The sequence below is a fragment of the Onychostruthus taczanowskii genome, unplaced genomic scaffold (assembly GCF_017590055.1).
Source record: "Onychostruthus taczanowskii isolate IOZ18803 unplaced genomic scaffold, ASM1759005v1 scaffold105, whole genome shotgun sequence".
Classification (NCBI taxonomy): Eukaryota; Metazoa; Chordata; class Aves; order Passeriformes; family Passeridae; genus Onychostruthus; species Onychostruthus taczanowskii.
In genome coordinates this window covers 1,318,545-1,332,962 of record NW_024497078.1, presented here as the reverse complement: position 1 = coordinate 1,332,962, position 14,418 = coordinate 1,318,545, and the positions used below count along the sequence as shown (strand labels likewise).

The 14,418-nt window shown below is 42.7% G+C and overlaps 1 protein-coding gene across 1 annotated transcript; it reads left to right on the top strand.

The window, feature by feature from the left end:
- The first annotated feature begins 261 nt into the window (after nt 1-261).
- ACAT1 (acetyl-CoA acetyltransferase 1) lies at nt 262-14,374 on the top strand. Its single transcript, XM_041414395.1, has 12 exons — nt 262-351; nt 2,234-2,281; nt 4,807-4,924; nt 5,810-5,905; nt 7,027-7,127; nt 8,863-9,006; nt 10,825-10,975; nt 11,506-11,601; nt 12,257-12,370; nt 12,733-12,797; nt 13,427-13,584; nt 14,010-14,374. Exons 1-12 carry the CDS (start codon nt 292-294, stop codon nt 14,128-14,130), a joined length of 1,272 nt encoding a protein of 423 aa, XP_041270329.1. The 5' UTR covers nt 262-291; the 3' UTR covers nt 14,131-14,374.
- The last annotated feature ends 44 nt before the right edge of the window (nt 14,375-14,418 follow it).

Genomic DNA, 14,418 nt, shown 5'->3' with positions numbered 1-14,418 from the left:
TCTCTGGGCAGCCCATTGCGGTGTCTAATCACCCTTTCCGCGGAGGAATTCCGTCTGGTGTCCAGCCCAAGGGAATCCCGGCCTGGGCAGGTCCCGCGCACGCGGCACCAGGCACCGCACGCGCCAGCCCCTCTGACGCCGCCACCCGCCTTCCGCACCAGCCAATGGCAGGGGCGGGTGTGGCACAGCCCTGCGCCGCGCGGCCAATGGCAGCGGGCAGGGGGCGGGGCGCCGCCGGCTATAGGCGGGGGCGGCGGCCGCGGTGAAGGTGACGGGGGCGCCGGCGGGAACATGGCGGCGGCAGCGGGGGCGATGCTGTGCGGGCGGCGGCCGGCAGCGGGGCTGCTGCGGGTGAGGCCACCGCGGGCCCAGCTTTACCTTCTCCTTCCCTACGCAGCCTCGGCCTCGCCGCCGGGCCTGGAAAGGCTCGGCCAAGGTCACACCGCCCCTGCGGCGGGGCGGCTGCGCCCCCTCCCCTCACCCTTGCGGGAGCCCCCGGCCCGGGAAGCAGCCGAGCGGAGGGAGCGGGTCCCGGGCCGGGGGGGTGAAGGGTGACGCCGCTGGTGGGTGAAGGGCGGCCTCTCCCGCCCCCGCAGCCCCGGGCCCCGCACTAAGCTCGGCGGGACCTTTATCCGCGATCCTGAGCGCGGCTTTTTCCACTGTCAGCGCCGCGAGTGCCGCGGCTGCCGAGCCCTGTCCGGTACGGTTGCAGCCGTAGGGATGTGCCGCCGTAGGGATGTGCCGCCGTAGGGATGTGCCGCCGGGCCGGGGCTGCGCTGGCGTTGGACTCCTCTAATGAAGCAGTGTAAAGATACAAATGTACACCTGCGGGTGTTGTTTCCCAGCCGGGCAGCGGCGTGCTGCTGCCCGCAAAGCCTGGGTGCCTGCAGCGCTGCTGGGTGCAGTGCCTGCCTTGCCTGGGAGGGAGCTGTGCTGGGGAGAAAAGGAGGGCAAGGGGATCGCATCCCGATTGCCGTGTGCAAAGCTGAAGGCTGTATTTTACCAGCTGTGGAAGTGGGTCCCTCCTTCCTTCACGACAGCATGAATACTCCTAGCAGATGCCAGCTGCACAAAACAGTTGTCTGGTTAGTCCAGTTTAAATTCCAGGCCTTGTGCAGTAAGAGTATTTATGGTAGTATAGGTATTTATTTTACTAGGCTTGGTTAGGCTTTGTTTTTTTGACGCTAAGCCTTGGAGGCACTCACTGCTGTTAAAGCCCTGTAAGGGACAGCATTCCTTTTCAGGGAGAAGTTTAATTTAAAACTTCCTGCTGGCTGCTGGGGAGAAGACCAGACAAAGATCCCCAAACAAAACAAAAATCAAACAACAAATTCAGAAGAGAAAAAAAAAAAAAAAATCAGCCTTTTGTTAGTTGGAGGTTAGCAAATGAAGAGGAGAAACAGGCTAAATTTTTGTGTTGAGACACAACCGGAAGGCATTGTCTAATTTATAAAAATGGTGGTGTTCTTGGGATGTCCTTAAGCAATTTTTTAAATTAGTATTTATTTAGCTGTAATTTAGTAATTACAGATAGAAGGCCAGATGTTTCCAGTGTGCTGAAATGTTGTCTCAGGAAATGGCTAAAGAAAGTGGTTTAAGCCACAAGTGGAAAGATCACTGTTAATATATAAAACAATACCTACAGATATAATTTTATATCTTTGCACTGCTTAATAAGATGAAGCTACTGGCTGGTGAATTAGACTGCTCAGATAATCCCTTTTTCTTGGTTTTGTTTTGTTATCCTATCTTGGTGTGATGTTCTGAATTTGTTAAAATCGTTTTTGTTCATAAAACACCAAGGGAGTGGGAGTTGTAGATGTAAACTGCCGCTGTTTAAAAGCAGTGGAGTTAATGGTAGAAATGAATGAACAAAGTCCAGGGAAGCAGACAGAGGGATTAGTAAACTTTTTCAAGATAACAGCACTCACCCCTAGCTTAGATATATGCTATAGGTGTACATAACAGACTTGAACAAAATGAATTTGGTGTTGTTTTTGAAGGAGTATTTGTTTATTCTTCAGAAAACATTTTATCACAGATGTTATGGTGAGACTGTACTAGACTACACTTCTATTCAAAGGCATGTTATGTTTTTTCTCATATTTTTCCAGTGTTTCTTAGATACTAATTTTTGAAATAATGGCTTCTGCGAAAATGGGTACATTACATAATGAAACAGTGTGGCATTGGCTTTCTTGGTGTGAGATTCTGAGGACTTTCTTCTTTTCAGGCTCTGAAGTATACAAGGCGTGGCTATGCATCACAGCGTACTTTAAATGTAAGTATAAAGCACTATCTGAAACTGCTATTTTAGATTTGTTTGTTAATCACTGACATTTTTAAGAAAATCATCACAAAAAAAAAACTGGCTTAAAGACAATGTCACTTTTGCTCAAGCCACATATTACTGCAAAATCTGAAATAAGTCAGATTGCCACTTTTATTTTGGTTGGATAAGTGTGGGACAAAATTAGAAGTGTGTCAGCTGACGTAAACTTCATGTAACTTTCAGCCCAGAATGGGAAAATACAGCTCATATCAACTGATCCCTTTGAAATTATTTGTGTTATCCTGCAACTTACTGTTACAACGTGAAAGATGAGGACAAGTTTGTTACTGTAACTGCAGTCGGTCATGAAGAAGGGGTTACAGTAATAGACAGCCCTTCATAGTTTTAAACGAGTATCATTTGTCTATGTTTCTTTTTTATCTAGTGTTTTCTTTCTTTGCCTGTCTGTCTAAATAGAAAAGCCCTCATGACCAGGCCCTGTAAAGCTTTGTGGCTAACTTTCACTGAAACCAGTACAGCTGGAAGCAATCATTGCTGCTTCTTGATAGCTGTCAGGGGCAGCCACAGGTCTGGCATGTGCATCTTTGTGGTGCCAGATTCTCATGCTGCTCTCACAGGGTTATCAGGTGCACACGTGGATGTAGCACTACAGCTAAGAGGCAAAATAAGAGTGAATAGTCTTTAGTACTAGCATAGGGCTAGAAGTCATAAACTGCTGCTTACACGTTCTGCTAAAACCTGGGCTTTTGAATATATCCAGGGATGGAGACTTCACAACCACAGGGTAAACTGTGCCAGAGTTCAGCCACCCTCCCAGTGGAGAAATGTTTCCTGATGTTCAGTGGGAACTCCTTTGTGTCAATTGGTGCCCACTGTGCACCTCTGAAAAGAGTTTGGCCCTACCTTCTTTGCACCGTACCTTGCAGTATTAATATTTGTGGTGAGGTGCTGCTGTTGAAGTTCTCTGTGGCACTACAGCCCTCTGGTTTATCAGCCACTCCTCCCAGTTTGGTGTCACAGCAAACCTGCTGAGGGTGCACTGCACCATCATCCAGTTCATTAAAGAAGATCTTACACAGGACTGGACCAGTACTGATTACTGGTAGCTGGCCTCCAACCAGACTTTGTACCTCTATCACCATGCCCACCCTGGCCATTCTGCCCTTTTCTATCCCCATCACTGTCTGCTTGTCTAGCCCATATTTCATTAGCTTCTGTGTGAGGATTTTATGGGAGACAGTGGTAAAAGCCTCACTGTAGTTCAGGTAGACAATGTCTGCTCTCCCCTCCTCCACCACACCAGCCACTGCACTGTAGAAGGCTGGCAGTTTGTCTGAGCATGGCTTCCCCTTGGTGAATCCGGGCTGATGACTCCTGATGATTTTCTTGTTAATGTAAATGGTTTTTTAGGATTAGTTGTTTCATGATCTTTCCAGGGATTGAGATGGGTCTCATTGACCTGTAGTTCCCTGGGTCCTCTTTCTTACCCTTCTTGAGGATTGGAGTAATGCTTGGCTTTTCTCCAGTCCTTGGGCACCACGCATAATTGCTGTGACCGTTCCAGCATTATTGAAAGTGACCTTAAAAAGTCACCTGCCAGCTCCCACAGAACTCATGGAGGCATCTGGTCAGGACCCATGGATTTATGTATGCCCAGTTTGCCCTGGCTTGTTCCTCTTCCACTAAGGCTGCATCTTCCTTGCTCCACCCTTCTCCCATTCTCTGGGGCCTGGGATTCCTGAAGGCTGGTCTTAATACTGAAGACTAAGAGAAAGAAGGCATTCAGTACTTCAGCCTTGTCCTTTGTCACCAAGGAGGCCCATTTTTCCTTGCTTCTTAGGTGTTCATGGGAGCCCTTCCTGTTGCTTTTGACATTCCTTTCCAGACTCAATTCTTGGCTTTCATAACCTCATCCCTGCATGCTCAGGCTGTGTGCCAGATTCTCAGTCCCTGTTTCCATCACTCATATGGTTCATTTTTGTGTGTGAGTTTTGGTAGCCATCTTGGCATTTTTACCCAGTTTATTGCTTGTTGGAATGGATTGCTCTGGAGCTTGGAGGGGGTCATCTTTGAACATCAGCCAGCTTTCTTTGGTCCCCCTTTGCTCCAGGATGTTCAGGATTCTTGCAGGCATCATCAGTGCCAAGGCTGAACTCAATGCACTGCAGCTGTTCTGTCCCATGAAGTGCAAGGCCTCTCCTCTTCCCCCTTGCCTTGTCGTCTTGACCTGTCCTTCCTGGAGAGCCCTTATCCCTGCATGGCAGCACTCCAGCCACGTGAGCCATCTCACCACAGCTCTGTGGTCCTAAGGTTGTAGTGCTGCAGCTGCACACCAGTCTCCTTAGGTTTACCCTCCATGCTGTGTGCATTAATATGGATTTTAGTGCTCCCGAACACTTGCAGGGTGAAAGAGAAGCTGTGACATCAATGAAATAATAAAAAGTATATACATTTAAAAAATGTGTGCAGTTGTGAGAGAGAGTGTGACTTTTACTCTGTCCTTCTGCACTTAGGAGGTGGTGATAGCAAGTGCTGTAAGGACACCTATTGGATCTTTCCAAGGGTCTCTTTCATCACTGCCAGCCACTAAACTTGGTTCCATTGCAATTAAGGGAGCAATTGACAGAGCAGGTATGTATACACATTTTTTTCCTGTGACAAAGAAAACCTTAAGTGGCTCAGTGTTTTTTCAATGGCTTGGTAATGACAAAAACTTGCAATGTCCTGGATTTTTTGCTCCTGTGGCATTTTTAAGTCTGTTCACAAAAGCCATTTAAGTAAAGTTGACTGTCAGGCTTTGGTTCAATCTGAATTAAGTGCTGCTTCTAGAGGCAGAATGTAGCCTAGGGGTATCTGTGCTAGTCCAAATGTGATTGAACATGGTATTTGGTTTGTTGGGATGGCTAAGCTGGTGCAAAGGCTACTTTCTGCTGAGACCAGCGGCCTTGCCTTTCCCTGCCCATTTTTTATGTTGGCACGTAGTATTTGAAGGACAGCATTGTCAGCCTTTTGATGGATTCAATCTAGCAAATAAGTGGGGTTTTTTTAGGGTAGAGGAGGGTTAATACTACAAGAATGTGGACACCAGGGCTGTTGTAAGAGATGCAGCAGGAGAGCAGACCTCTTCTCTGTGGTGGCACCTTGCTGTGGCCTTGGCTTGCCCTTGCTAAACAAATAACACTGTTTTTAGACATAATTCTAGCACAAAAAAAAAGTCGTGCATTTAGCTGTCCATGAAAATTGAGCTTCTCAGGTGATTAGTGAGACTTGGAAATGTGGACTTCAGTGAAATAACTGCAGCTTGTTCTGCAGGATGACAAGGGAATTGTCTTCTGGGGGATCGCCAGTTCACCATACTCCATGAATATGGGGGTAGAGATCTGGAATGCACCCACAGGGGCCTGGGTTCTGTTAGCACATGGGTTGGATGTGGCAAGTTTCATTAGTTTTTGATAGAAAACTTCAATGGGAACCTTTATCAAAAGGATCCTGAATAAAAACAGTTTTGTTTTGTAGGAATCCCTGCGGAAGAAGTGAAAGAAGCTTATATGGGCAATGTCCTGCAGGCTGGACAAGGCCAAGCTCCAGCAAGACAAGCAGTTCTGGGTGCAGGTATTCCTTCTCTTGACGCTGAGGTTGAAGGTTTTCTGTCTTTATGTGGCTGGAATCTACTGGCTGTGAGTTAAAGCAGAGTCGTGGGCAGCCCTTTGTCAGGAGAGTCCCTGGATGCTTTTGCCCTGTGATGGGTGAAGGGTGCACATTGCACTCATGCAAGTGGGATGTTACTGCCTACAGTGTGTGCAGAACCTGGAGAAGACAGTTCTGGAGACCAGGCTGGTAATTCCACAGTACTGTACAGTAAAGATGGGTGCTGCTCTGAGTCTTTCACAAACAGACTTTTTTTTCTTCATTGTCTCATTATTCTTAATTCTTACTGGATAAAGAGTCAGTGAGTTTCCTTCAACACGTGAGTGTGTACAACTCATCTTCCTGTGGAGTCTGGAGCTGACAGTGGAAGGATTCACTATATAATATTAGCTGTAACATGAAAGTTATTGGGGTGCAGAAGTTATTTTCTTCTCCCTTCTTCTGTGGGGGTGGGATTCCATACCTTACTTAGCATGTTTCTAGGCAAGCCCGTAGGTCAGGGAGGAACTGTGTACTTTCTTAGATCTGGTGGACATTTTTGAAGAAGGAACTACTTCCATATTAGGCAAAGTGATAAATATGGCTCTTTTAATTCACAGAATTATATAGTGTCTTGAGCTGGAAGGGACCTTAAAGATCTCATTCCAACCCCCCTGCTGTGGGCAAGGACACCTTCCATTAGATCAGGGTGCTCAGAGCCCTGCCCAGCCTTGCCTGGGGTCTGTTCTTATTGCCAGTTGCTAAATTCTGCAGTTTATTTATGCTTTTTCAGCCTTGGATGCTGCTTAGAGGCAGGGATCAGGGTTTTGGGAACAGGAACAGTTCTGGAGTCCCTTCCTTGATCTTCCATTTCCTTGCCTTTCCCCTTATCACAAGTCAGTTGTTGGGGAAGAAACAGCAGGGGTTTCCAAGAAGGATGGTAGCTATGGATAAGTGTAGATAAATTGCCCTGGCAGGCTAAACAGTGCAAGCTGGACATCCTGGGCTTAGATAAAAATTGGAGCCATATGAACTATTGCTGAAACACCAATAAAATACTGAAGTCTACCCTCTAAATAACAGCTGTACAAACTTCTTTGATTCAGGTCTGCCGATTGCCACTCCAGCCACAACTGTCAATAAAGTCTGTGCTTCAGGAATGAAATCAATCATGATGGCAGCACAAAGCCTAATGTGTGGGAGTCAGGTATGTGGATTTTGTGCTGTTCTGTGGAAAAAACCACACAGTTAATGTTGTAGATCCTGTCCTACCAATAGCTGTGCTCTTTGATTTGGGATTGTGTTTTGGCTTGGGATAATAAAGCTAATTAGCAAGGGTTTGTTTTGTTTTGTTTATGCAACCCTAATTTTAGAGTTGTTTAAGTATGTTTGAGTTCAAAACAGAAAAGAAAGTAAATACTATAGTTGGAAAATTCAGACATGTTTTTAGAGCTGAAGAAACAAGGTGGATTGTTTGGGGGGGTATTTATCTAATCTCTTTACTGCTCTACCCCCACCCCACCTACCAGTCCAGCCCCCAAAATATAATTAAGGGAATTTTCAAGCTTTCAGCTTTGAAAAGGAAGAAATTTTTATGTACTTAGTTTTTGGTGATTTGAATTTCAGACAGTGTTAACATTTAAATGAATTAAGTACACATGTTCAAGCAAAAGTACACTAAAGGTCTTTCAGGCTTATTTATTGTTTTAGAAGAAGCAGAATTTACTGTTGGTGAATAAGCTTTTTCATTACAGAGCTTGATGAAGGAGAATTGCTCATCTCTGTCAACTTTCTTACAAGATTTTCTATACAATGGGAAAAAAGTTCTGTCACTTGATGGGAGGATAGGAGAATACATCAATTTCAGTAAGCCATTAAATGCTGTGCAGCAAAGAATGTGGGAGAAGTGTGAATGTGAAGAAAGACATTTCAGTTTTGTTTTTAATTCCACACCCAAAGCATTTTGGCAGCATCTTTGGTTCTCTGAAGTGAAAATATAATCAATTCAATTATATATATTTTTCGCTTTAAAAGCAAGTGGCTCATAAGTGAGGAATACTTTAGTGTGTGTGTTTAGAAAAAAAGTCAAGTGTTTAAGTTTTGATATCCCTTCTGTGGAAATCGCAGTGTAACTGGAGTTAAGCAACTGATTTATTGCTTTGGCCTTGCCCTGCCGAAAACAGCACTTTGTCTGGGGCCTGCTGAAGTTGATGGAAATCTTGTCACCAGACTTTGAACCAGGCCCAGCATGTCTTTGTAAACAGCTACATTTGGATTTAGTCATTTATATCCAATGACTTCATGAGAATGGTTGTGCCTTTGGTTGGTTTGACAGATGTAGGCCATGAGCTCTGAATAGAACTGGAATTTTCAGCTGAATTAATCATACAAGCTGTGCTGCCAGTCTCAGCAAAATCAGAGACTCAGCCAGTTATTAGTCTCTTAGAGCTGTTAATTATGGAGGGGTTGGTATTGGTTTGTTTTTCCTGGCTGTGGGCTGTGAGGTATCTATGGTATGACAGTCGGTGATGGTTCCCAGTGGCTTGAGTCAGTGTACACCATTATATAAACAATTGTATTGGCTCTCTCTCCAGGTCTTCCACTCAATGGAATTTAAATGCCAGGGACTCTTGTTCCTCTAGTCTACTGCTGCTTCCATATCTCGACTGCCTTTCCAATCTATCTGTGTTTTTCAGATAATTTTATCCTTTTTTTTCTATATGACTTCATGTCATGTTTCTGCCAGGGTGGATTACCTATCTTCAGTTGTTCCTGTTGTTTGCTTTTTAAATGCTTAAAGGTTTTTTTTTTTTCTCTCCTTCTCTAAGACTTCTCAGAAGTATGAAGTGCACATGCTTAAGCTTTTATTAATACTGCTCCTACAAGAAGTCATGGAGAACACACTGCGTGATTATTAATTTTATCTTGTTTCCTTTGGACAGGATGTCATGGTTGCTGGTGGAATGGAGAGCATGTCCAATGTTCCCTACACGATGAGCAGAGGGGCAACACCTTATGGAGGAGTAAAGCTGGAAGACCTGATAGTAAAAGATGGGCTGACAGATGCTTACAACCATATCCATATGGTAAATATTCCTGCAGTGCTCACGTATCAACCATGGATGGACCTGATGCAGATCTGGAAAGCTTGCTTATAGTTGTTATGAAACTGCTTCATCTAGCAAGCCTGAATATGAGGAGGAAAAAGTCTTCCATTTCCAGGTTTCCTGCAGTAGCTGTAATGGAGGGAGTGGAGAGAAGAACAAAATAGCACAGGAGTTTGTAATTACTTGTCTCTGCAGTCTGAATAGTCTAAAGCAAGAATTAAGAGAAAAATTAATTCTGCTACTGACTGCTGGTTGGTGTTGCACCATCTGAAGGAGGGAGCAATCAAGTTGCTTGGTGTCTTTGAAGATATCTGCTCTGAAGGATCCAGCAGGCTCATGCTTTTCCCTCCCCCAGAGTACATATCTCATATCTCCGGTGGGAAGGTTTGAGTCAGCTGCTGTGCTTACTCACCAGCAGGGTAACTTAAATTGGGCAAACTTAGGATGGGTTTGGAAAACAACTGATTCAAAGACAGTCAAGAACAATCACCAGGGAAGAAAAGTTTAAAAAGAGAATGGCTACTTTCAGCTTATGAATATTTCTGACCTTTACCCAGTGGTAATTCACAGCTCTAGGGCATTATTGATTGCTCAGTTGGTGTTCTTGCTGGGACACAGGAAAACATGTCACAAAGAATATTTGCTTTGATCCATAGATTTGGTACAGACCTCACTTGTGTATGATTTATTCTTTTTGCACTCTAGTGCTTAGGCTATGTGGGAATGTTGAAATTCATTCCCACGTTTCAGCTAAAATGCATTTTGAATATGAGGATTTTGTAGGAATCTGAAGGGTGGCTTTGATAGTTCCCTCATGTGAGGAAAAGTTCTAGCAGTTGGATGTAATACATCAAGTTTTAATAGATTGGGACGTTATGTCCCAACCTTTTGTCTGCCTTATAGCAGATGTAGGTTGTTTAGAAAGCCTTAACAGTCTGTGTGAGAACATGCAAGAAAGTCCGTAGGATGGCTTTGGGAAATGACTCTTGCCTGTGTTTTGGCAATAGCCTAAGTTGCTGGTGCTTTGAGGTTTGAAGACTTTTTAAATTCATTATTTACATAGACGTGAACTTGCTTATTTGAAAAACTGGTGGGACACAGTACTAAAGGGTTTTGTGTTGATTCATTGAGTTTTCTAATGAAATGAGAGGTGGAACAAAACCTCTTCAAGGGCAGATCTTTCCATTGACTAAATGTTTTTTTTTTTTATTTTGTCACTGGATATTTAGACAGTGATGGTAATGAACTGTGAGTATATAATTACAGTCACGATTTGCCTGTATATAAAATTATTTGGTTGTTTCATTCTACTTATTTCATTCCAGTTATTAGAAAAAAGAGATACATACTTTTATTTCTACAGTTTTTAGAGATTCTGAAGGCCCTGTGTGTTGACCTGTTCTTGTAATCTTTGGAATAGGCAAGGTAATAATGGAGTGAAAGAAAACACTAGGAAAATGATGTGAACATGTGGTTCTGTGGCTGAACAATGATCTTCAGTCTCTGAAGATGTCAGTCCTAAGCACTTTCAACTTACTTTTGCATGCAGTTAACTAAAAAAAAAAGCCTTATAAGCAAAGTTCCTTTATGGCTTTGATAATGTGGATCCAGAAAACATTTGCTAAATCTGATTATTATATTTCAAGTTAGTATTTGTTCATGACTGTGTAAGTCAGAAATGGACACCAAATATTAGTCACATTCAGTTCTGGAAATCTGCTGGTTGAGGTTTTTCAGTGATGGTTGTGCTGTGCATCTTCAGGAATGCCAAACCTAACAGGCCTGTTTTCCTCCAAGGGCAACTGTGCTGAGAACACTGCCAAGAAGTTCACTATTTCCAGAGAGGAGCAAGACACTTACGCCATAGGCTCTTACACCAGGAGCAAAACAGCCTGGGAGTCAGGAGTACTGAAAAATGAAATAGTTCCTGTCACTATTTCAAAAAAAGGTATTGTGGAAAGGTGTGATGAGATGAATTTTGTTTCTTATGGAAAGATGTAATGTTGTCTGTGTTCAGTGCAAATTGTATTGTTTAAACATGTGACTCTCAGGAACATTAACTTTGATCACCTAAGAATTTTCTGTTAGGAAGACTTTCTGATCAACAGCAGTCAGTGACCTGCCATCTGGTTTTTGGTTTTCAGTTTTTTTTTAATGTTGCACACCATTTTAAAAATATTTTTTTTGGTCTAAATGAAAGTTAGCTATTGAATTTAGTTATGGCTTAAGGACACCTATTTGTTTTAATTTACATTAAAGACAGGCACTTTGTCTTTTTTGTTCAGCCACTAGGAAGTATAAATGGATTTGCTTTAAATAAATTTTAATAAGGAATAACTTTTTTTTTCAGTTTATGTAAGCACATTTCTTGATGTGCATTTTACATGCATTTGCACTTTTTTACTGAAATAAGTTATTTATATAAGGCAGTATTTAGTCAACGGTTCTACAGAATACTAAACCAAATCTGAATTTCAGGGAAGCCAGATACAGAAGTGAAAGAAGATGAAGAATACAAACGTGTTGATTTCAGTAAAGTTCCAAAGCTGAAAGCTGTTTTCCAAAAAGAAAATGGTAAATATCGTTAACAGAACTGCTTAATTTTCTGCCAAGTGCAGGGATGCTTTGTCAGGGTGGAGAGTACTGTTCACAAGAGCACGAATGCCCAACAACAGCCCTTTTATTTTTAAATGTCTGCTGAGGTAAAGAAACATGCTGCACAACAGCATGAACTGACTTGAGTTAAAAGATGGTCCAAGAACCTTAAACCAGTGAACACCTCTGTTTGGGACATTTCCCTTAAAAAGAGGGTGGGTTTCAGTTACACTGTTGGCTCTGGTCTCTGCCAAGTGTAAACTCCTGTCGCTGTGCAGCTGGAGTGGCTTTACAGAGTTGCCACTGCTTCCTGAATCTGTAGTTGATAAACCTTCCTGGTTAACTCAAAACTGTCCCTTATTCACAACCCTTCCTGAGCTGGAATTCTGTGACAGTGCCAGCAATGCAGCTGCCATGGAAGGAAGGATCTAAACTGGGATAAGGATACAAGTACCTGTGGCTGCATTTGTTTCATCAGACAGTTTTTTTAGTTAACTCAATGCAACAGGTTTCACCAAATGAGTGGGATTTCATGTTCAATGAACTCAGGGAGGAACAATCCTTAACAGGATATGTGTGAGCTGTTTTGCATAACACTTCCGCCTCTGTCTAAGGAATGTTTTTCCTTTTCTAGGAACAGTTACAGCTGCTAATGCCAGTACTCTGAATGATGGAGCAGCTGCTTTGGTGCTGATGACTACAGAGGCAGCCAAGAGACTGAAAGTCAAACCTTTGGCACGGATAGTAGGTATGATCTTCCTTACCTCTAGGAGAGCCCTGGAAAATACTCCTATAGTGTGCTCTCAGACTGGGAGTCCTGTTTGGTTACCTGACATTATGGCTGCATCTTCCCAGTACAGTCCTTGAAATTTCAAGTGTTACACCAGCAGACCTTTGACCATAAACAGAATTTTCTGTATATAATAATAAAAATCAGAAAATATTATTGTGTGGCTTACCTAGGGCACTGCATTTTAGATGCAGCTATTTCATAGACCATGGTATTCAGAATTTCTCTATCTTGGCAGTGTTTGCTGCTTGCAAAGAAAGAAAACAATGTACGGTAAAAACACAAGGTCTTTAAACACCCTGGTTTTTTTCTTTTTTCAGCTTTTGCAGATGCTGCTGTTGATCCTATTGACTTTCCAATTGCACCTGCATATGCTGTTCCTAAGGTAAGAATAAAACTGAGTGGGTTTTGGAAAAAAACAAACTTCCCTAGCATTCCACTGTTGGTTCATCCCCTCTGAGTGGGTCTTCTTGAATTAGGATTGAAATTATAAAGATGTCATAACTACAAAGAACAGATGTTTTACAGAGGACCAAGGCTACACTGCAGATTTCCAGAGTTAACAAATTTCTCACTCCTATTTTGAAGCAGTCTATACTGCTTTTAGCAGCTTTGGACATGTTCACACCTTTAAAGTTCTGCAGCTTGTATGCCCAAAAGGCAAAATAAGTATGGTTATGCATGGGTAGACTTGTTCCAAAACAAATTGAAGTGTATGGTGTGAGGCAGTACTGTGTCATTTTAAATGGACTTACTGTAGCAGCGGTCTTAGTGTTGTGTGATGGAAATGCATCCTTGGCATGGGCTCTCTCCATTCCTTCTTTGGTGCAAACTGGAGTTTGTGGTTCAGTCCCTCAGATTTGCTTCTTCCCATCTGACAAAGAGGTTCCTAGATGTGAATTTGTGCATCAGAGTATGGGGGAGCCTGAGTCACTGACTTCAAAATAGACCTGTTATTTCTTTAATTAGTTTCCTAATTTTTTCATAGTAGTAATTATTTTGTGTTATTTCTAGATTCTAAGTGAGACAGGCCTGAAAAAAGAAGATATTGCAATGTGGGAAATTAACGAAGCATTCAGTGTTGTGGTGCTGGCCAATATTAAAATGCTGGGCATTGATCCACAAAAAGTAAATATTAATGGAGGAGCCGTCTCTCTTGGACATCCAATAGGGTGAGCAAAATAAGCTCTGGGTTTTCTCTGCACAGAGGCATTGGCTTCTAGGTAAACAAGTCTTAAGCAAATAAGAGTACGTTTGAATTCAATCCTTATTGTTGATTTGGTTGTGAGAGATCTGTTCCCTTCTTTGAAAGAGCTTTGCTGCTTGTAGAGGTACTCTGTAATATACAGGCTGACATAGAGGTGATTTCTTTTTCCCAAAGAAACTTTAGCTATACACAAACAAAAATGCCATGTTTAAGAACCTTTGTGTTTATTCCTCTCCAGCTCCAGTACTTAATTTGTACTGCACAGGACTGCAGACAAAAGGATTGTTTCAGATTTTTTGTTGGTACTAGATTCTGCCAACATCACTGTGTAGGTCAAATTAAGAATTTCCTTTAAACTAAGCTATGTTCTTTTGTTTTTCTTCTATCTAGAATGTCTGGAGCAAGAATTGTTGTTCACATGGCGCATGCTTTGAAACCAGGTCAGTATGGTCTTGCAGGAATCTGCAATGGAGGAGGAGGTGCTTCTGCAATACTGATACAGAAGCTGTAACCCAGGCAGCATCAGAAACACAGCCTTAAATGCTCTCTGATCAAAACTGAGTGGTAGCTGTTACATTTTATTTCTCAATCAGTGGATGAATTCTGTAACTGCTATTCTGAAATTTCCTAAAGCATCAATGATTACTGATCCAGCCTTTTATTGCTTTATCAGTGCAAGTTTTTATACCATACAAATAAGCAATGTCAAATTTTAATTTTGGCTTGAAATCTGACAATAAAGAATGTTAACTATGGCTCCCTCTGTCACTGACATATCATTTCTTAAAGGCCCTTGAAA